Here is a 23,522-nt window from a genome sequence, read left to right as displayed (position 1 = left end):
ATGTTTCATTATTAATATTCCCGCAAATAGCTCAATTATAAACCCACAAATATGGGATAAACCATGAAATATAGGTGGATTCATTGGCCTTAAACCACAGTAATCAGTTTATATGTTTTGAGGAAGCTGTGTAGAGGGCCTTTTTGAGAGAAGAAGGAGTGCACCTAAGTCTTGAAGAGACCCATGTTGTGGAAGCGAGGAAACATTTCAAATTTAATTAAGGTTTGTAGTTTGTTACTAGAGAATTTTTTCTTTTTATATTAACTTCACAGAGAAGGACCAGAGGAAAATTTATTTTTTCCCTCAGGGCCTATGTCATCTTTAGTGATGCTGAGTGAAGGGTATTTATGGGGAAAGGAAGCAGTGAACCTGTTGTAAGAGGGAGGAAACACGAGGGAGGAGTCCGGCAAATCGTTCCACAGATGAGCCGTTGAACTCGAGAACAAGTTGTAGAAACGATCCAATTTCATGTAACAAATATTTGTACCGACGCATCTTCCAATGAAATACCAGGAAATCATTCCCACATGACGCCTGTGTTCTTAAGATTGCAATCTGTTTGATAAGTGTAAAATGGTGCTAAACGTCAATCAAGTATCATAAATAATAATATTGTAAGTTTCAAAAGTGACCATCTGTATAACAAGTCCAGTTTGTTTATCAAAATATGTACCTTTTGGAGTTCAAAGCCAGAGAAGTGAAGCCACAAGGTTCGGAAGAACTTTCTGATGAAGAATCCAGACCATCTACATTCACTTCTATGCCGTTTATCACATCAAACACCTGAAAAACATAGACAATTCATGTGCGAAGGTTCATTTTGTGTACAAGAAAGTCCGTAAAGAAATTGTAGAAATTAAATTTCAATGGCAACACCAATTTTAGAACAAATTATAGTAGCTTAACCTTTTGAACGCGTTAATTTTCTCCATTTTATCTATACCCGTACGCGGTACATATTTTCAAATTACACACAATTAAATGTCAAATTATAGCATTCTGGCATGATTTATTGGACTATATAGACAGAACAGATTATTCTCCACAATATGATAACAAATCCTCGTGTGTCAACACTCTTAGATGTTTATAAAAACAAAAACATAAAATTTCACACCAAGACGTACCGTATCTTTTGAATGTGGTCACATGTGGCCATTCACTCGGCGTGTGTGTACTTAGGTGATAGACACAAGTGGGACACCATGATCACTTATCATTTTTAGTTATGAAAAGTTGTGAATGACATACTAGTACTAACGCCATCCGTTGACAAAAATGTAAACTAAAGGACTAAAAGGCGCACTTGATTATCGATCTTTTTTTATGAAATACAATTTTATTTTTGAGAAATTCTTGTAGATGTCAGCATCGTGATAGTTCTACGAATGTCCAAGTGAGCAAGAAATACATTTATGAAGAAAGAGCGCTGGTATATCGGCCATCAAAGTTTCCGTATCAACTGTTGATACAGCCGCGTGTGAGTATGGACTTTTTGCCGTAACAACAGTTGATACGGCCGCGTGCAAAGAGTTAAAAGCTGCAGTTATGTGTTATATCTGATTTCCGAATCTGTTAGATTGACAATGGACAAGAACAATGGCTTAATTATTTTTTCAATGATAAACTAATGTTTATAAGACAAGTTTTTATGCATAGCACAAGGATAAAAAATTATTAAAAGCAGTAATCAGTATAAGTGAAAATATCTCTCGAGTAAAAATAAATGCCGCCGACGGGAATTGAACCCGCACTTTCTGATGTCCTGTCAGGTGCTCTGAACCACTGAGCTATGTCGGCTTATTTCCAACCCGCCAAATAATTCAATATGTACTAGTACCTCAATCAACAATTACTGCTTATTATTATATTTTTAATCGAGAGATATTTTCAATTTGTATTGATATTTCAGACGACTAATAATAATTTAGGAAAAAAATGGCATTTATTTTTTTAATTACTAAGTGTGCGTTACACCTCACAACAGATCCCCTCTCTGCACAGTGCAAAGACAGGGGAACTATATCGCTTCCCGGTTGGGCAGCTTTGTAAGGCAGGTACCGGGTACCCGGTTCTTACGGGACTCGGTTCTCCGAAGGAGACCCGGTTCTGACAACAAGAACCGGCTCTAATTTCAAGACGTGTAATTTTTTTTAATTTTTTACGTGATGAATGCTGTTCTATTTATTTACGACCTCTTGATATTTATTTTAACTGTAGACACAATAAAACAATGGTATAACGAGCTGTTTTGTATTTATTTCGTCGAAACAGCCGTGTCTCGGTATAATAACACGATACGTTATCCCACAATATGCATCCGGCGCTGTGAGTCACTGTCATTTGTTGTGACTAGACTGCTGACTGCTGTGGACTGCGAGCTATCCGCGTAAACCGACGGGCTGCATGTCTCCCACTACCCCCACCCTACCCAGTCATGCGCACAAACCAAAACTCGCCTACCACACGCTCGCCCAACGTGTGCTAATTAATCAGTATGTTTTTTATAATTGTCGAGTGATTATTAAAACACCCGTTTCACCCGTTGGTTCCATCCTCCAATACATGGCGGCAAAATTCAAATACACGCTACAGAAATCGGCGGAGTTTTTGAATGTTTAAAAACCCGGGTACCCGCCCGGTTCCCGAAAATGAGACCCAGCGGCATCACTAGTGAAAAAAAGCAGATGCCGATAGCTCGTTATAAATATGAGTCGATTTACACAAAAACAACCTGTTCACATGAAGACAACATCAACTGTGAGGCGCAAAAAACCACAAAGTGAAAAAAAACAAATTATTTATGTTCAGAACAAACCATATTTTTCTGTATTTATTTTTGATCTCTAATTATTTTTAATTTAATGCATTCTATTTTAAAACAGAGTAATGCCATGGATATTTTACTGATATGTGTTTAAAAAAAAACGGCATTAAAATGTCTACGAATTAGGCCGACGATTTGATGCATACATATTTGTATAATAAAGAGATATTATGTGTTACCTGTAACATGGCAGCGTTACGAAGGGCTTCTCCCATCGCGGCAAGAACCAGAGAGTTGCTCCCAGGAAGCCAGTCCACCGAGGACACAGCGTGGTCCAGGTACAGGACTTGCAATGGGCTCGTCTGTCACCGATACACACAAAACACTTATTCACGGCTACATAGCTTATTATAATTATTTATTTATCATACATGGTGTCGGGAAACTAGTGGTACAAGTAGCAAACTGGTAAATCTGCATCACATTTAGATTTGAGCTTAGGTTTTCGAGTAAATCGCGTCAGAAGTTTGGAATTCTTTAGGTCCAATGTAAAAAAAATTCTGTCGCATTCTACGCATTTTAAAAGACATTAACGCCTCAGACATATTCTGTCAGCATCAAAAGGAGATAAAATACACTTTTAAATTTAATAATAGAAATAAATCTACAATTTTAGAAATATAGGGTTTTCCAATAAGAGGTGTTATGTGTATTTAATTCCGAAAATTAAAATTATTTTTTATGGCCGGAATTGGATGGTATTAATCTGGACAGCGTTTACTTTCAACAAGACGGCGCTACGTGCCACACAAGCAACGAAACCATTGATCTTTTACGGGAAAAGTTTCCGGACCGTGTTATCTCTCGAAGAGGTGATCACAATTGGCCACCGAGATCTTGTGATTTAACACCTTGCGACTTCTTCCTTTGGGGCCACGTGAAAGAGAAGGTCTACGCCAACAGCCCAGCGTCGATTCAACACCTCAAAGATGGAATTCGTGAGGCTATCGATGACATAAGGCAGCCACGCAGCGATTTGATTATGGAAAATTTCATGAAAAGGATATGGTCCTGTAGGCGTGCTCGTGGTGCTCATTTGACTGATGTTATTTTTCACTATTAACGGCACACCTTCCTCTTTATAATTAAATAAACATTCGATCATTTATTTAAAAAAATAGCATTTTTCTTTGAATATCAAAATAACACCTCTTATTGGAAAACCCTATATTAAAATTTTAAATGCAAAAAAAAAAAAAAAAACTACTCTCATTTTATTAGACCTTATATTACAAACTTCACTTTTTTCTCATTTCATATAAAAAAAAAATAATAATCTTTTTTCAAATTGCGTTTTGAACTTTTGGTTTTACAAAGGTGCATATTTTAATTCTTCTGTGGTTAACTTCTAGATTTGAATATAAAGCGTGTTGTGTTCTCTTTCTAACACCATTTTGATCATACTTCTCACCAAGACAGTAAAAGCGGCACACTGATTACCCTGAGACCATACGCCAATGTCCTAAGGGGTTAAATAGCTTAAATAAACCGGGTTCACCAATTTTTTTCAAATATAACCTAAAAATTCCAACTTCTGACTCGATTTACTCGAAAACGAAAGCTCAAATCAAAAAAAGTTATACCACAAAATCGACTTCAAATATGATGTAGTTTTCACCAGTTTCCCGCTTGTACCACTAGATTCCAGACACCATGTATGTATACATCATCATATATTTTTAGGCCCGAATTATAAGATTAAAAAAATTAAAAAAATTAAAAATTATTGATCACAATTTGTTCAAAAGCTGAAACGGACCGAAAATCGGCATTTAATGGGGCCGTTCAAATGTAAAAAAATAACTAATAATGTGGAGAATTTATTAATTGTTACCAAAAATTGAAACACTGCAAATAAGACATTGTTATCAAATGAAAACCAATTTGAACTCCTGCAACTTATAAACATACATACACCCACAGTAACAACACGACAAAATACAATATTCTACAGCAGCACACATAAGCGTAACTACATTGCCCACTCTCCGATACAACGACTTCACACCATGGGAAATCATTACTTGGGTGATGTTGACATATTCAATACCAACTTGGCAAGTTTTGTTGATCATTTAAAACATTTATTACAACAATACTCCTAAACACATCATGTAAACCTACAAATAGCTGTAATTTTCTGTTTTTGTTTCTTGTGTTTGTATGTCTTGTTGCATAGCTTTTATCAAATGTAATTTTATTTTTTATGTTTCAAAGTATCTGTCAAATTAAAATTATACTACCGACCATGTAAAAGCCCTCTGGGCGTTAAATAAATAAATAAATAAAATAAAAATAAAATTTGATTTTTTTTCTCACTTCACATACTGTAAAGGAACCAGTATGGTGATTCACGTACCGGTCAAATGATTTTATCAACAGACTGCGGAAGGGATTCTCACCTGCGGAAGGGATTCTCACCTGCGGAAGAGAGTAGGTTCGTATCTCTAGATCGGCCCCCAGCGTGAGGAGGGTGAAGCCAGGGATCTTGCTGGTGAAGGAGACGCGCAGCACTGCAGAGCCGTGGGGCTCCAGGGGGAACACCAAGGGGCTCACGCGGGTCGATGCTGTAACCACAAAACAAACAATTACAAATTAATAGTGAACTAAAACTGGATTTCTATTATTTTCCTTTGTTTAACCCTAGATAACTAAACTGTTTTCATTGTTTCATTGTAACTACACTTTCGTCGAGTGGACTACGCAATAAAACACTAGAAATAAATCATTTAATTAAGATAGGAACTTGTTACATGGCACAAAAGTAAGGTTTATAATGAACAAATTAATATCAGTCTACACAGTGACCACACATGTCAACATTATGTGGACCACAAATAGCCTTTCTACATCTGGTGCAACGGTGTTTGGTCATCCTTGGATGGACACAGGTAGCTAATTTTACGCACGTTTGACGTAGATGGAACCGGAGCTTCTATTGTAGAAGATTCGCCAACATTAACTATAAATATATGAATGTACGTACCTTAACAATAAAATTGTTGTTATAACTAAAGTTTCGTCCAGCGGACGACGAGATGGTCATAGGGCACTTCCTAGTATGCATGTGGCCGCAATCGCGTCACGTGCTGCACTGTTTACTCAAATTAGGAAGGTAATAAAAGAGTCAAGGTCGGGGAGCGGGGGGAAGTAGGTGATTTAGAATTTCGCCGAGTAGCGCATCGTCGTCTCGACGAGCGATTAGTTATCTAGGGTTAATGTAGTTTATTGTAGTCTCTGATGTTTTAGGTAGATCTGGTCTATAAGCCCTACAGCGCTGCCCAATCAGAAGATGATACAAAACAATGGCACATCTCTTAAGGCCGAATTACACCTGACGAGTTCTCGGCCGAGTCATTCGCTTTGTTAAAAGCTGAAACGGGCCGATAACTACCCAGACATGAAGGCATGCTTGTTCCAAAATACAGCATAAATACGGACAAAGAACCCTAGGATATATGAATCCTATTGCCAAGGAACATATAAATTGTAAATTCCCAAATAGTTTCAGATATATGCTGAAAACATGGCTCATAATATGTTAACTTTACAAAAAAGACGCACATTGTCAGACCTGTTGTTTCTACATAATCTGCTAAATAATAAAATCGATAGTCCCGAATTGCTATCCGTCATTGGTTTAAATGTTCCAACGAGGCGTACCAGGCACACTACACTATTTCATATTGAAGCCAACAATACCAATGCAGCAAACAACTCAGTAATTACTCGCCCAATCACAACATACACCCATTACGAAAAATTACTACATTTAGACATCTTTCATGATTCCTTTCTAACATACAAAACTAACTTATTAAATTTCTTAGCATGACATATTCCAAAAATATTTTCACATCATTTTTCAAAACTCCTATATACATATTAACAGTTAATTACAATTCGTGAGCTTATTATAATTCTTGTTTTCAATTCATTTATTATTATCTATCCACACACTTCCTTCCTTTTATAACAATCTCAGGCGAAATTACGTAATGATATTTTATGGACATACGTAATAGGTACTATAACTATGTAATAACGAAAAATATCTAACTGTATCTTATTGTACTGTGTATGTCTTAAAAAATAAATAAATACTTTATAATAATCATCACTATCAATCAATAATTGTTATTTATGAGATTTAGTGTTATTTTAGACTCTGTGCCAATAATAATAATCTGAATAACCGATCGCACTGACCGAGTGGAGAGCGAGTGAAGTGCCGAGTTGAGTATGCAGTTGGAGGGAGTACTTACTCGACCAAGTCATTGCGCCTTGCTTATATCCAGTGTCTCGCCTGACTATACTGATCACATCAGCCGAGCACTCGGACGAATGCACCGAGAACTCAGCAAGTTAATCAGGCATTAGCGCATCAAATTAAAATACATATTGAAGAAATAATTCATTATCTTTACCAGCAATAGGAGTTGCATTGTTGACTCTGCAGGCAAACAGTTCTCCTGTCTTGCAGCCAACCACAAATATATCTTCCGCTTGATCACTGGAACAATAACAATAATTAAATAAGAAAAAAAACACTTATTTCATGCAATTCTAGAGAAGACACAACGATAAAGAGTGAAGGAGGACTTGTAATTCGATTTTTTATTGCTACACAATAGTTGGGACTTTTACGGAGAGATATTGACATAAAAACATTGGTTATGCTATACCTGCCGATGAAATATGACCGGCACAAAAAGGAAGAACTAACCTTTCTGCGGTTAACCACTGAAGAGATAGCGTATTTAAATAAAACAGCTTGAGCGTCTCCAGTTTTAGATTTGGACGTGCTTATTCCAAAAACAATGCCTTTGAATATTAATATGACAATATATATACTTCTTACTGTAGTTTATCCACATTTATCCCATATTTAAAAAAAAATTATTAATTCATAAAAAACTTACCAAGAGCTACCCAAATTTGGTTAGCTATCACTCAAGGGCTTTAACGGTGCTACCCAAAATTGGGTTGTTATCGCTCAAGGACATTAGCGGTGCTACCCATATTAGGGTAACTATCCCTTAAGAGCATTAGCGCTGCTACCCAAAGTTTGGTTGTTATCGCTAAGGCCATTAACGGTGCTACCCAAAGTTTGGTTGTTATCGCTAAGGCCATTAGTGGTGCTGCCCAAAGTTGGATTGTTATCGCTCAAGGGCATTAGCGGTGCTACCCAAAGTTGGGTTGTTATCGCTCAAGGGCATTAGCGGTGCTACCCAAAGTTGGGTTGTTATCGCTCAACAGCATTAGCGGTTCTACCCGAAAGTGGGTAGCTATCGCTCGAGGTTAAGCCATAGTCGGTTGAACAGGTAGAATTTGTATATTGAAGCATATACTTTATTTTTTTACTGTTAATTTTTTCAGCTTATTATGGCCATTTTCAGACTGGGTCTCAAAATATCATTATAATGGAATTCCACCACGAATTGTCAATATTAATAAGAATTTACCTTTTGATGGCTTCTACCGCACTTGACCACACCTTGCGGAAGTCCATGCAGCTCAGGTCCGGCAGTGACGTAGACTTCCCTAACTGCAGGTTCACCTCGTAACTGTAAAACAAGAGTTCCAACTAATCCATGCTAACCGCACCTCATCCTCAACTTTGGCATGATGGGCACCAATAATAATACATAGATAGGCAGAAAAAATGCGGAATTTAAGTGAAAAAAGATAATCACAAAAATGTGAGCTTCCGTTTATGGAGGATGTTTTAAACGAGATTCGTGACCTTGGGGTGATCTTCGAAGCAAATCTCTCTTTCAAATCCCACATATCTGACATTGTCTCCCGCGCCAACAAAATGCTTGGATTTGTTCTTCGTAATGCGAGATCATTTACTAATGAAATTGCAATACGGAGAACATATGAAGCACTTGTCCGCAGCATCCTGGAATACAGCTCCATTATTTGGGCCCCTTCTGAACAAAACCATATCTTAGAAATAGAAAAAGTACAAAAAAGGTTTATGCGTTACCTGTATATGAGGGAATATACATACTATCCATTCCTGTATCCGTATCCATCCTTGTTCTTAACAGGAATGCTCGATTTCAATACATTAGAATAATATTTTTAGGCAAACACTTTTTGAAGTTAATCTCTGGTGCAATAGACAATCCGCCTATGTTGAAAGAGGTTAACTTTTATGTCCCTAACAATTATACTCGAGGGAGATCCCATGCACTCTTATATGCTCCGAAAGCGAGGACTTCTGCCTATCAGAACGCGCCAATAAACAGAGCGACTCAACTGCTTAACGATTCTGCATTAGCCATCGACATTTTCAATGTCACCTACAGACAATTCAGTAACTATCTTTTAACACATGTCACAAAATAGTAAAACTGCCTCTGTAAACTTTTTAATTTGTAATCTTCTCCATGATATATTGGTGTATAACCGTTTTATGGAGAACATGAAAAAATAAATAAATAAATCTCCCGTCTCCAGGGGTCCATCAGGGGGAACTCCATCCAGGCAACCATAGCAGTGATGATTGTGTTATTTGATCGAGGTGAGGTTTTCCAGGTCTTGGAGTACGCGTCTGTCCACCAGGCCAGATACCTTCTTAGTCAACAAATATACGTACTATGGACTTTATTGTGATAGATTAACAATAGCTCGCGATTTCTTAACTGACAGGCGGTCGGAATAATCTGGACCTCGACCTTGAGATTGCCACCAAGTTTATTATCCTATTATTCTCGACAGATAACGCCATCTATTGCTAACCTGAATTTTATGAGCTGAGTGGTGAGCTCATAAACTAGAATCAAGGATATTATAGTAAATGTATATACGGGTTTAAGGTGTTATTTTGATATTCAAAGAAACTTTTCCCGTAAAAGATCAATGGTTTCGTTGCTTGTGTGGCACGTAGCGCCGTCTTGTTGAAAGTAAACGTTGTCCAGATCAATACCATCCAATTCCGGCCATAAAAAATCATTAATCATCTCTCAATAGCGCAACCCATTCACCGTAACTGTTGCTCCAGCCTCATTTTCGAAAAAGTAAGGTGCAATGAATCCGCCGGACCATAAACTGCACCAAACAGTCACACGTTGAGGAAAGAGAGGCTTTTCAACAATAACTCTTGGGTTTTCCGAGCCCCAGATGCGACAATTTTGCTTGTTGATGAAGCCACCGAGGTGGAAATGGGCCTCATCACTCAAGATGATTTGCATTTGATTCACTCAAGTGAATTTTAATAATTTCAATGCGTTGTTGAAGCGTGTATCGTTCCATTTTTATTAATGGCGTAGTTTCTACTTGTCAAATGTCAAAAAATGACAGCTTCAAAAGTAACATCTACCGAAATAGCGGGCTATTCAAAATAACACCTCTTATTGGAAAACCCTGTATATGTTACTGGAAATGTATGATATCTAGGAATTGTATAAAACTCATAGGAAATGTATTCAATTCCGAAGCTATTTAGGAAATGTATAAAATATTGTTAAATATTATTTGATACATACATATCCTGGAAAATGTACCCATACATTTCCTAGGAATTGTATATAATTCCAATATTGTATTAGGAAATGTATAAAAAGAATGCTTTCTGTAATAAAACACATTTTTTTATTTTACATATTCTTATAAAGTTAAACTTTCATTTGGTAAGTAATCAGTCTGTTATTTAATTAATTATAAATGTCACAATATTAAAGTAAAAGTCTTTTGGGTTGGGTTGGGTTAGGTTAGGTTAGGTTAGGTTAGGTTAGGTTGGACATGCATACCCATTGATATCTTAAATGTTTTACATTTCCGATTGCCATTTAGGAAATGTATAGATTTCCTAGGAAATGTGTCTAATATAATTTATTTCACACATTTCCGGGCGATTTTAGGAACTACATACATTTCCTAGGAATTGAATACAATGACGGATTACATACATTTCCGTTAACATATACAACCAATCGCTCAAGTGGATATATAAGAAAGAAGTTAATAAATGTTAACTTACCATCTGTATTCAACAAAAGTGGAGGCTGCGAAGTTAACTAGCCAAATTACCACTCTTCCATCTGATCCACAGCTCACCAAAATCTGAAATACAGTAAATATAAATTAACTTATAGTATTTTACTTCTAACCATAGACTGAAACACGAGAGATAGGACATGAACCATTATTAGTGTTGCCATAAGTGTCACCAGCATCTTTTTCACAGTTCAAAGTTAAACGTACCATACTGTAACGGAATAAATCAAGTACCCCGTTATTTTTTAATATTTGAGTGTACGAGATGCTTTATGACTGGCTACACTGATGAACAACTGTTCGGAGTTTGGCTGACGGAATGACACGAGACTACGAGGCAGTATTTTGGTGACGGCGGTTGGGGTGAGACGTACGGAAAAAGGAGCTCGTGTGGTTATCGATCGACGCGAGCATGTGAGGTTTTACATCATGCACTGATTCCTATCCATCGCCCATTTAATAATCTCTTAATGATATATTGCAATATTAAAATCATTGTACCGTGATGTATGGTAATTAGGTTGAGTGTTAATCGATAGATGGTGGTAGACATAAAGCTTACGCCAGAGTCCGTCAGATGTCGCTAGGGGGTAACAGGTACTTGCGAGATTATATTATCAGAGAGCAAGCTCCTCGGGTGCAGAGATTTACCTACTCTCGGGTAACGAACAGTGTAGTGTAGCTTTTTGTTTGACAAGCCCCCAAAGGGCACACAAACTCCAACGGCTCGGAGGGCTTCGAAGCAGAGAATGGACGGTTATCTCGAGAGTATTTCCTCCTGGGGTAAAAATAATCTCGTCGAATTTAATGTCTGATACGTCTAAAAGGGATCCAAATGATAATCTAGTCTCCTTCAACGGAAGCAATCTTCCGAACAGGCCTTCCATTAATATGCTTGGTGTAATTATAAGTGATCAGCTCAGGTACGGGGGCTCCATCAAAGCCAGAGTAAAGTTGGCCTCTCAGAAGCTGGGCGTACTGTACAGGGCCCGCAGATACTTTAATAGTACATAACTGCTGACCCTGTACAAATCGCAAGTGCGCCCTACTGTCGAATTTGGCAGCCATCTCTGGTCCGGAGCCCCTAAATACCTGAAAAAAACCCTTGACTCTGTGCAGAAACGGGCGGTCCGTTTGATAGATTCCCCAATCTTAACAAGCAGACTGCAATCTTTACAGCACAGGCGTCAGGTAGGTATGCTGTCCTTGTTCTATCGGTATTACAATGGAAGATGCTCTGAGGAACTAGCGTCATTGATCCCTTCGGCACCGGTGCGTAGTCGGGATACACGCCAAACGCGCGCCCAACATTTGTACACGGTTGACATTTGTCACATAAGAACGGGTCGCTTCTACGATTTGTTCTTAAGCTCAACAGCTCGGCTGTGGAACGAACTGCCAGCTTCTGTGTTTCCTCCATCCTACAACATGGGACTCTTCAAGACCCATGTTCACTCCTTCCTCTCCACAAAAAGACCCTCCACACAGCATCCCCAAAGATGACATAGGCCCTGAGGGAAATTATTTTCTTCAGGGCCTCCTGTGTGGAGTTAATATAAAAAAAAGACATTTTATTGTATCGTAAATAAACACAATTATATTAAGAACCTTTTACTGTTTTCAAAGAGTTCCCAACACCAGAAGTCTGCATAAGTAAAGGCAAATATAACACCTACAATTTTAACTTAACTTCAAATTATAATGTAGGATTTGTGATAAGGTGTGTGCATCACTTTACTTAGATCACATTATGGTCTTGGTGTGTGGGACCTTTAAGTACCTACACATTGTCATTTTGCTATTGGTCAAATTGACAGCCCTTGAACTTTGACTTGGAGAGTTGACAAACCTGAGGGATGGAGAATCTGTGATTTGCATTGGAAGCAGTGGCCATTCTTTGATCACCAGCCCAGAGCAGTGGGCATTCGCCAATTTTGTGAGCATCAGCTTTTGCATATGGAGCATTGACTATTGGATTGATTGAATCGAATGACATCTGCTGATCCTGATTGGTTAAGAGGGACCCTTTTGGAGACCAACAGCGTGAGGCTGTTTTGCATTGGACTACAGCATTATTTTTTGGATAAATTATAAACTGGGAGTTGCTGTGAAGAACCAGAATCTACTACTTCGCATCGAGAACGAACTGGTATCACACCTTCATTTTACCTGTGCAAGCCCTGCGCCAAAAAAGAATTAATAGTAGGATGCTAATTAATTTCTTTTTTTATTATGTCTTTTTTTGTTGTAATACATTTTGGTATTCCTAAATATTTTTTATTTCTATATAATAAACACATCCTTTGTTCATTTGTTGCCACTTAAGGCGATGCCATACGTAGTGATGCAAAATCATGAGTTTTTGGTTTGAAAATTTGGTCGCCTAGAAATGTTTCAGATGCTTTAACCTTTCCGGGAGTATGGACGCTAATGGACGACGGTACACACTTTCGCCAAAGGAGTATGGACGGCTATGGACGACAGGGGTTGCATATTCATATTCGATGCATATTCTGTAAATATGCGTCGTATTGCTATCTATGGGCATATTACTGTTACTTTATACCAATTTTAAACATTTTACATCATTATCGACAGAGATACTGGCTGTTATTTATTTTGCATACTATCATAAAATTTAATCAAAAAATACATATTTTTATTTTTGTAAAAAAAACTCACTCCCCAGAGCACGGCCAGCATTACATAACTTACTCCCGGAAAGGTTAATTAAATACTGCGAGTAGAATACATTTTGACCTTTGAAATAATCGAGTATTTTTTAGATAAGTCTTTTTATAAGCCCAGAAAAAAATAATGTATAAGGCCTATGAAAACTGCTTTAAAGTTCAAAATCTCCTACTTACGAACCTATTTTCGGTTATGATTTTATTATATAATGTGGAAAATTAAGTTATTTATAAAATGATCGAAAAAAAATAAATATTTATGCCTGAACATCCACAAAACAAAATAAAAGGCACTTTTTGGCCATGTTTTTTTCTTGCATAAATCAAAAAAGGCGGATGGTGTTAAGCGGGAATTTAAACCTTATCGCCATCTATGTAAGGGTTGTTATTGATAGCGGCTCAATTTAAAATATTACACGACGTAGTGCATCGCCTTAATCCCACGGTAACAAGGTGTACATTTTAATTATCCTATATTTGTGTTTTCTCTTTCTAACACCGTTTAGATCAGAGGTTCCCAAAGTGGTCTACATGGACCCCCAGGGGTCGATATCGGCATGCTGGGATCTATGTCAGCGATAAAAAAATTTGGAGGTCCACGAGATTCAAATGGGGGTACATACGAGTGGACTCCCATTTATCAAGTCAACATTTAGGAGTTCCGTAAATGACACAATAGACCTAACACAAATATAATAGACTGAGAAATTACTTATTTGATATTTGTATGTTTATATTTCGTAAAGTTGTTAATTGAGGTATATAAATAGAGACTACGTTCCTTTTCTCGTCAGAATTAATATATTGAACCAAAACATTGCACATTGGAAGCCGCGAATTTTCCTAGTTCCACAACTTGTTTTTGAAAAACGTCCAGGGTAATAATGACGTTCAACATCTAAATGCACTTCACACAGACTTCAAAACTAAGTTTGAGGACATTTTGACTGTGGAAATGGAACATTGAAGAATCGGATATCATGTGACAAGAAGAACTGTCCGGAATAAGCACTGACAAAGAACTTAAGGGGCAGTTCTGTAGGACCAGCTACAGAAAGAAATTCCCGTTGCTTATCCTGCTTCATCTTCATTTTCAAGGGCGCCCCTGTCTGCACAATGTAAAGACAGAGGAACTATACCGCCACCCGGTTGTTGGACAGGCAAGGGAAGGGAATCTTTTTACGAAAAAGATAAATGATTATCACATGGAACGTTAATAGTTTTAGGAAAATTCAATATTCGGCAGGCAGGGGGTCTATGGAAAAAAAAATATTTGGCAAGTGGTCTACGGGGCAAAAAAGTTTGGGAGCCTCTGGTTTAGATCATATTTCTCCCCATGACATTACGGGAGACACAAGAATTTCTACGAGACCATAAGTTCCTAAAAGCCAACAAATCAGTCTGAGGGGCAAATATAAGCTACCCAAATTACTAAGATAGAGAATACTATACTAGATATGGTGTAAGATTCATATCATTTATTTATTTTATCACCTGGTTATTGTTGGCAGCACTCTCGAGGAACCTGTCCCTCTGTGAGTCTCGCAGCCATAGAAGGGCGGGGACTCGGCGAGCCTCGTGAGCCTGGTGAAGAGAGGCCCCTGGGGCCCCCAACAGGGGCGAGGCACCCTCTCCCAGGCGCTGCAGGTTCCACGCACACACCTCGCCTGGACCGAGAAAATATTACACAAATTTAATACAGCCTAATTTTGAAATGATCTCTGCCACAGGTCGCCCCGAGTGGTTCGCTACATTTGATGACTTAGTAGTGGTGCCCGAATTCGTAGGGTGTGGTTTATCTAGGTCTTGACGGAGGATGCATCTGCACACGTGCTGCGTGGCGGGCCGAATCGGAAGAGACTGATTGAAGAAGATCTTTTGACCTCTCCAGCAGGACCATAAATATACCACTCTCTAGATCGATATCTTCGGGCTTTTTGTATCGAACAGAATTATACAGTACTTAACCACAGATATACAAGCAGTACTTACCGTGCGGAAAAGAGCAGTAGACAAGGTAGAAAAAACTCAAGGTCATCTAAAAATAAGATGCAACCATAGACAATATAATTGCTCTCGGCCTACTCCATTCATTCACCAGCCCAAAAAAATATTTTAAAAATAAAAATGTCCTTGAAGCAGAAAAATGCTGAAATGTCTTCCAAGGGCAAGGTTCATCTGACTAAGAAAATAAACTTGTACAGTGCATTTCCTTAAGATGAAACTTAATCTGAGAAGAAGAAACCCAAAATGACAAGAAATTTGCAAAAACACTGAAGAAAATTTCCAAAACACGATCGTCCGACAGTACGACGAAGAATTCCGTCATTTTTCTGCCTATTTTGAACTCGTGGTTACATATGTTTAAAAATCTTTAATTTGACCAAAACAATAAGATAATACAGGATAACACTAATCAATAACATGAATAAGTTGGTCGATATAATAAATAACATTTATACGTTGTGGAGGAAGACATATGCCAAGTATTAAGCATTGTTTAACAAAAAACCGAACGAATAACCTAAAAACTGTCAATTCACTTTAAACTTGAACTTACGTAGGTAGCAATATGTATAACACGCAATATTTTCGACGCGAAATGATAGTATTTTGGAAGCAAATGACAACCCGCGCGTATAAATAAACCACTCTCATTTCGTTTGAATGATTTGAAAAAAGTCTAACGACAAAATTCCGTCATCTCTTTCTGTTACACGAGTCATTATGGTAGAGAGCGAGAGATCAAACCGATCCTTCTGGTCTAACCAATCAGATCTGAGCTTTTAGCCATATTATTCGTTTTCTATAAGAATAATGAGGTGGGCGTGGCGGTTTCAAATGAGTTTCAAGACCAAAGCTGAGAGAAATGCCCCTTAGCTGGAATCTCTCGACCCATTGCCTTTTACTGCAGTGGGAGGAATGGATTCATATGTCTGGATATCCTGGACAGACTGACTCCCACCCACCTCTATGCGGTAGTTGGGCGAGTTGGAGCGATCACCTGGTCAGTGGATGGATTCATATGACTGTCACTGCTTGACACACTGACCCCCAGATTTCTACATACACCTTTTTCCTCCCCAGAACTTTCTCTCTTTCGTTTCCATAAAAATACCCTCCACGCAGCATCACTGAAGACGACGGAGGTCCTGAGGGAAATTATTTAACTTTTTGAACGCGTTAATTTGCTCCGTTTTATCTATACCCGTACGCGGTACATATTTTCAAATACCTATGCACGCAATTAAATGTCAAATTATAGCATTCTGGCATGATTTATTGGACTATATAGACAGAACAGATTATTCTCCACAATATGAAAACAAATCCTCGTGTGTCAACACTCTTAGATGTTTATAAAAACAAAAACATAAAATTTCATACAAAGACGTACCGTATCTTTTGAATGTGGTCCCGCCATTCACTCGGCGTGTGTGTACTTAGGTGATAGACACAAGTGGGACACCATGATCACTTATCATTTTTAGTTATGAAAAGTTATGAATGACATACTAGTACTAACGCCATCCGTTGACAAAAATGTAAACTAAAGGACTAAAAGGCGCACTTGATTATTGATCTTTTTTTTATGAAATACAATTTTATTTTTGAGAAATTCTTGTAGATGTCAGCATCGTGATAGTTCTACGAATGTCCAAGTGAGCAAGAAATACATTTATGACGAAAGAGCGCTGGAATATTGGCCGTCAAAGTTTCCGTATCAACTGTTGATACAGCCGCGTGTGAGTATGGACTTTTGCCGTAACAACAGTTGATACGGCAGCGTGCAAAGAGTTAAAAAGCCAATGTAAAAAGTAACCTGTAATATGGAGATGCAATACCAACCCGCTGATTAGGCTACAACAAAGGCCTGTGACTGGGCCAGTTCTCAATGTACGTTTTAATCATATATATATGTCTTTCACCATTTCCAAGTCTGTGAGTAAGTAAGGATGATAATGAACTTGCCAGAAACAGATGCTGAAGCCAAGAGGGCGGGTTCGGAAGGATGAAAACAGACTGCAGAACAACAAGAAGCCATCTTCAGTTCTGCGTTGTACTTCAACTCTTGCGTCTGTCCACTGAAATCCAAGAAAAAACACGTTTATAACATTATCGCTTAAGAAAGTAAGAGACCCAATTTTTAATAGGAATTCCGCGCAATAGTCCCAACAGCTTGCAGCCAGTGAGACTATGCTATCCGCATTATTTTAACTCGGTCACGGTGACGAACTACCAATGATCAATTGGGTCACTTTTTCAAAAAAAGATTCGGTCATTGAATCACCCGTGATAGGCGTGGCGAGCTACCATAGATGTACACATTTTCTAGACTGGTTGTCTTGAATCTCGTTCTCGCGAGAGAGAAAAAGAGACGGCAGATAGGTACCTCAAATTTGAAATAATTTTTTTTTTTTTTTTTAAATTATTTCCCTTTGTCATCTTTGGGGATGCTGTGTGGAAGGGTTTTTTTAAGGAAAGGAAGGAGAGGCAGATCTGGGAAGGAAAAAGGTATGAGGGGTGGGTAAGAGGGTAAGTGTGTCCAGAAATGAAGGATGTTTATGGATGTCATCCCTCCCAATTTTAATGACTGTTATGCTTGACGACCAATTACTAATATAGTACACAAAAACTTCCCAAACTTCCTCTTCTGCTTTATACTACCTTCAGTCCCACAATATACCCTCAAATTAAGGATCCCATAATACCAATGCAATTTGGGAATCTTGTGCACTAATTACAAAAAAGATTTCTTTTAAATAAAAACAGTAGCGGTACCATGAAAGAACCTTGAGGAACACCAAAAAAAAAATTAAGAATTACGGCTTAGGATTTCTGCAGTAAGAAGACATAGCATAGATACCTCTTGATGTAAATGTAGATATTGCCCTCGTGTTGGCACCAATCGTCGTGCGAGAGTTTCCCTCGAGCCACGGCCAATGTGCTGCCGGCACAGCTCCAGGAGAGCGCCGATACGGGGAACTAAACAAACAAAACCAAAATAAAAATAAGAAAATCAGAAATTCAAATAAATGCATAAGAGTTTACAGATTATTGTTGGTTATTCCCTTGGAAGTATAATCTGTACCGATCTGTAAGAAAACCGATGTTGTCAATTTACATGACCTTTCATCTAAAAATCCAAAGACTGGAGAATGAAATTGATTGTTTGTTGAAGAAAAAATTTCGATATTCGAAAATGATTTAAATGGCAGATTCAAATCCCGGCCCTGCAAGTAAATTTATTTTGATTAATCTTCCCTATTTATAAATTTTAAATAACGATAATATGAAAAAATTCAGCCTCTTTGTTGAGTTGTTTGCAAAACTCATGAAGTAGTCGACCGATATCCGTGAAAATTTAAAATATTGTTTCTTTTAGTGCCAGGAGAATTTGGAGAGTGGTTTGAATCTAAAAGAAGTCGGGGACGCCCGAGGAATACTTAACGCAATATCTATAATGTATTTTTTTAACAGTAACATTGTGGTATGCAGTAGTGACTGGTGGAACAAGTCGAAGACGACCGAGAAAGACATTAGCAATAGCGAAGGATTGCGGGGTCCACTAGTTACGTATATAATAGAATATTTGCGTGAGATAGATAATCAAGAATGGCTTTAGCCATGTTTGGCGACCAGATCTGAATATCCAGATACTTCCCCACCTTCCTCTCGGCGGCCCTAACAAATTTTTACTGAAATTTCTTATTGTTGTTTTTAAAGCAGCTCACCTTGATCTTATCTGTTTCACCACTGCCGCCAGAGTTCTGCACGCTGTCACCGGGGATGCTGGTGTCCGCTTCTGAGGCCTCAGCACGCACTGTCTGCAGCAAGCGTGCCACGGGATCCGGTGCGATATTGTCGCAATTTGGATTATAGCTGAAAACATAAAGTTGCGTCAATTCTGTTTGAACATGGTATTATTTAACACCTCAGCCCTCTGGCATATACAGATCATAATAAAAATGGGATTATATACGGATCATACTAAAAAAATCTCCAAGTTCATTTGTTTTTTTATACCTCCTCAAAACCTGCCCTACCCTGTTATATATGTAGCGGTTACGTCAACGCTCCTAGGGTCATCATATCATAACCAGACTGCACGAGTAAAAAAGCTGAGTCAACAATCAGACTTACGGAACTTCAATTGAAATATCGGGACCGCGATACGTAAACTGCTGATAAGAGAATGTTTGCATACAGGGTGATGCAAATGTTCATACAATGAACCGAGTCAGCGATCCTGCGGGTTTGACGTCCAGACGCTACTCCAACCCGTGGCAGACGAGAACAAAGGAATCGGCACCTATATAAGCGGTGGAGGACCTAAGTACATCATCATTCCATTCAACAAGTTCGCCCCGACATCATCCCACTAGAGAAGTCTGACTCGGCGTAACAGAGGAATCCCGTGTCACGCCTCGATCTTTCACCTCATCGCTACACACCTACATCCGACTTTGCACGGACTACAACCATGGACTCCTTGGGATTTCACCTCAACGCCCTGGCCCAGGCTATCATTCCTGGCCCCGCCACCATCGTCGCCGGCCTGCATCTCCCGCTCATCTGCCGACCAGGTCCATCGCACCTTCGGCTACCTCGTTCACGCTGAAGTACCTGGAAGATTCCTCGCCTTCACCAGTGCTGAACAAGCCCACGAGTCCGATCTCCAGCAACGCGGTGTCGACCAACTGACCCGCGCCTCGACCATCCTACCGCCGTCTACACCTGGTGTCATCCTCATCGATCTCAGTCATCTTCCAACTGCACAATTATACTGACTCGCAATAAACGCTGTGACACCACACAACATCATCTTTCACTGTCTCATTACCAGATCCCCATATATATATAGCCGTAATCTAGGTCTACTAATCAACAAGGCCGAAACAAAACTAATGGTGATCAACAGGGCAAACACCTCTGTAAGAACAAATAATGCTCTCACGGTGTACAGGCTCTATATATCTAGGGTTGTCTATAAGTGATGAAGGGGGCTATAAACTAATGGTGATCAACAGAGCAAACACCTCTGTAAGAACAAATAATGCTCTCACGGTGTACAGGCTCTATATATCTAGGGTCGTCTATAAGTGATGAAGGGGGCTTTAAACTAATGGTGATCAACAGGGCAAACACCTCTGTAAGAACAAATAATGCTCTCACGGTGTACAGGCTCTATATATCTAGGGTTGTCTATAAGTGATGAAGGGGGCTATAAACTAATGGTGATCAACAGAGCAAACACCTCTGTAAGAACAAATAATGCTCTCACGGTGTACAGGCTCTATATATCTAGGGTCGTCTATAAGTGATGAAGGGGGCTTTAAACTAATGGTGATCAACAGGGCAAACACCTCTGTAAGAACAAATAATGCTCTCACGGTGTACAGGCTCTATATAGCTAGGGTTGTCTATAAGTGATGAAGGGGGCTATAAACTAATGGTGATCAACAGAGCAAACACCTCTGTAAGAACAAATAATGCTCTCACGGTGTACAGGCTCTATATATCTAGGGTTGTCTATAAGTGATGAAGGGGGCTATAAACTAATGGTGATCAACAGGGTAAACACCTCTGTAAGAACAAATAATGCTCTCACGGTGTACAGGCTCTATATAGCTAGGGTTGTCTATAAGTGATGAAGGGGGCTATAAACTAATGGTGATCAACAGAGCAAACACCTCCGTAAGAACAAATAATGCTCTCACAATGTACAGGCTCTATATATCTAGGGTTGTCTATAAGTGATGAAGGGGGCTATAAACTAATGGTGATCAACAGAGCAAACACCGAGCTGTAAGAACAAATAATGCTCTCACAATGTACAGGCTCTATATATCTAGGGTTGTCTATAAGTGATGAAGGGGGCTATAAACTAATGGTGATCAACAGAGCAAACACCTCTGTAAGAACAAATAATGCTCTCACAGTGTACAGTCTCTATATATATATAGCTAGGGTCGTCTAGAAGTGATGAAGGGGGCTTTGAAACAGAAATGAAAAAAAGAATTCGCAGTCTGAAAGACACCATAAAATGTAAAAGATATGGAGTGCCAGAGGCATAAAGAATACTGCCAAGATGAGGCTCTATGGTGTGTAAAAATGGACACTTTGAACTAGAGAAAGGAAACGGATGTGGTGTGTGCCCTAGGAATGTGGTGCTGGAGAAAAACGCTCAGGGTTCCATGGACAGCCGTCTGCACTGATGGAAGAGCTAGCCTTCCTCATTAAGCTTTCAGCTGTCTGCCTATAATGTATTTTAAGATAATTTTGACACATTGCTCGCCAAACTGAAGACTTTAACCCATGGTCACTGGCAAAATGTTTGGCAGGAAAAGCAGAGAAAGTGCAGCAATGTGCTGGAGAGTCACTTTCCTCAGCAACGATGAACCGATTTGAAGTGTGCCAAGACAGAATTGTGTAACGGTTCATCGTCTTTCCCGTGCGGTGAAACGGCGTGATGGTTAGTAGACATGGGCAGATTCATTCACAATAATGAATCGATTCAGTCTTATTCTTTTTTTGTTTTTTTTTTATATTTACTCCACACAGGAGGCCCTGAAGAAAATAATTTCCCTCAGGGCCTATGTCATCTTTGGGGATGCTGTGTGGAGGGTCTTTTTGTGGAGAGGAAGGAGTGAACATGGGTCTTGAAGAGTCCCATGTTGTAGGAGGGAGGAAACACAGAGGCCGGCAGTTCGTTCCACAGCCGAGCTGTTGAACTTAAGAACGAATCGTAGAAGCGACCCGTTCTCATGTGACAAGTGTCAACTGTGTACAAATGTTGGGCGCGCGTTTGGCGTGTATCCCGACTACGCACCGGTGCCGAAGGGATCAATGACGCTAGTTCTTCAGAGCATCTTCCATTGTAATACCGATAGAACAAGGACAGCATACCTACCTGACGCCTGTGCTCTAAAGATTGCAGTCCGTTTGTTAAGATTGGGGAATCTATCAAACGGACCGCCCGTTTCTGCACAGAGTCAAGGGTTTTTTTCAGGTATTTTGGGGCTCCAGACCAGAGATGGCTGCCAAATTCGACAGTAGGGCGCACTTGCGATTTGTACAGGGTCAGCAGTTGTGTACTATTAAAGTATCTGCGGGCCCTGTACAGTACGCCCAGCTTCTGAGAGGCCAACTTTACTCTAGCTTCGATGGAGCCCCCGTACCTGAGCTGGTCACTTATAGTTACACCAAGCATATCAATGGAAGGCCTGTTCGGAAGATTGCTTCCGTTGAAGGAGACTAGATTATCATTTGGATCCCTTTTAGATGTAATTAGACAGGATTGGGTCTTTGAAACATTAAATTCGACGAGATTATTTTTACCCCAGGAGGAAATACTCTCGAGATAACCGTCCATTCTCTGCTTCAAAGCCCTCCGAGCCGTTGGAGTTTGTGTGCCCTTTGGGGGCTTGTCAAACAAAAAGCTATCATGAACTGTACTGTCATCCGCGTAACAATGAATCGGTGCACATGTCAAAAGGTCATTGATGTGCAACAAAAACAAAGTTGGAGACAGAACCGATCCCTGTGGGACGCCAGCATTTATGGAGTGCGAGGAAGAGGTGAAACCGTCAGCAACCGCCTGAATCGACCTATCCCTTAAAAAGTCAGCAATCCACGTACACAGGGATGCGGGAAGTCCGTAAGAATGCAATTTGTTGACAAGTCCTCGGTGCCAGACCCGGTCAAAGGCCTTGGATATGTCTAGTGCGACCGTTTGGGTCTCACCGTGACGTTCCAGGCACCGCCCCCAAACATGCGTCACATACGCGAGAAGATCACCGCACGAGCGGTTCTGCCGGAATCCGTATTGACGGTCGTTGATAATTTTGTTCTTCTCGAGGTATGTGAGCAGTTTGTCGTTGATCACACGTTCCATCACTTTGGACAGAACTGATGTGATCGCTATGGGGCGGTAGTTGGCCGGGTTGGAGCGGTCACCTTTCTTGGGAATAGGGTGAATTACCGCTTTTTTCCAA

At 39.4% G+C, this 23,522-nt stretch overlaps 1 protein-coding gene across 1 annotated transcript in view; it reads right to left on the bottom strand.

Annotated features, from left to right (window-relative positions):
- The window catches only part of LOC149414184 (cytoplasmic dynein 2 intermediate chain 2), a 31,723-nt gene that overhangs the window by 711 nt on the left and 7,490 nt on the right, over positions 1 to 23,522 (bottom strand). Inside the window, exons 4-13 of the mRNA XM_089644060.1 lie at positions 19,260 to 19,407; positions 18,392 to 18,510; positions 17,497 to 17,609; positions 15,019 to 15,191; positions 10,818 to 10,900; positions 8,293 to 8,394; positions 7,255 to 7,340; positions 5,249 to 5,394; positions 3,007 to 3,129; positions 674 to 783 (exon numbers count right to left, since the gene is read on the bottom strand). Coding sequence (XP_089500186.1) covers positions 674 to 783; positions 3,007 to 3,129; positions 5,249 to 5,394; positions 7,255 to 7,340; positions 8,293 to 8,394; positions 10,818 to 10,900; positions 15,019 to 15,191; positions 17,497 to 17,609; positions 18,392 to 18,510; positions 19,260 to 19,407 — 1,203 coding nt within the window. The remainder of the gene's footprint in view (positions 1 to 673; positions 784 to 3,006; positions 3,130 to 5,248; positions 5,395 to 7,254; positions 7,341 to 8,292; positions 8,395 to 10,817; positions 10,901 to 15,018; positions 15,192 to 17,496; positions 17,610 to 18,391; positions 18,511 to 19,259; positions 19,408 to 23,522) is intronic.

This window comes from Hesperophylax consimilis, chromosome 20 (assembly GCF_061612785.1).
Source record: "Hesperophylax consimilis isolate HC1 chromosome 20, BYU_Hcon_1.0, whole genome shotgun sequence".
In the NCBI taxonomy this organism is placed as follows: Eukaryota; Metazoa; Arthropoda; class Insecta; order Trichoptera; family Limnephilidae; genus Hesperophylax; species Hesperophylax consimilis.
This window is presented reverse-complemented; position numbering and strand designations above follow the sequence as displayed.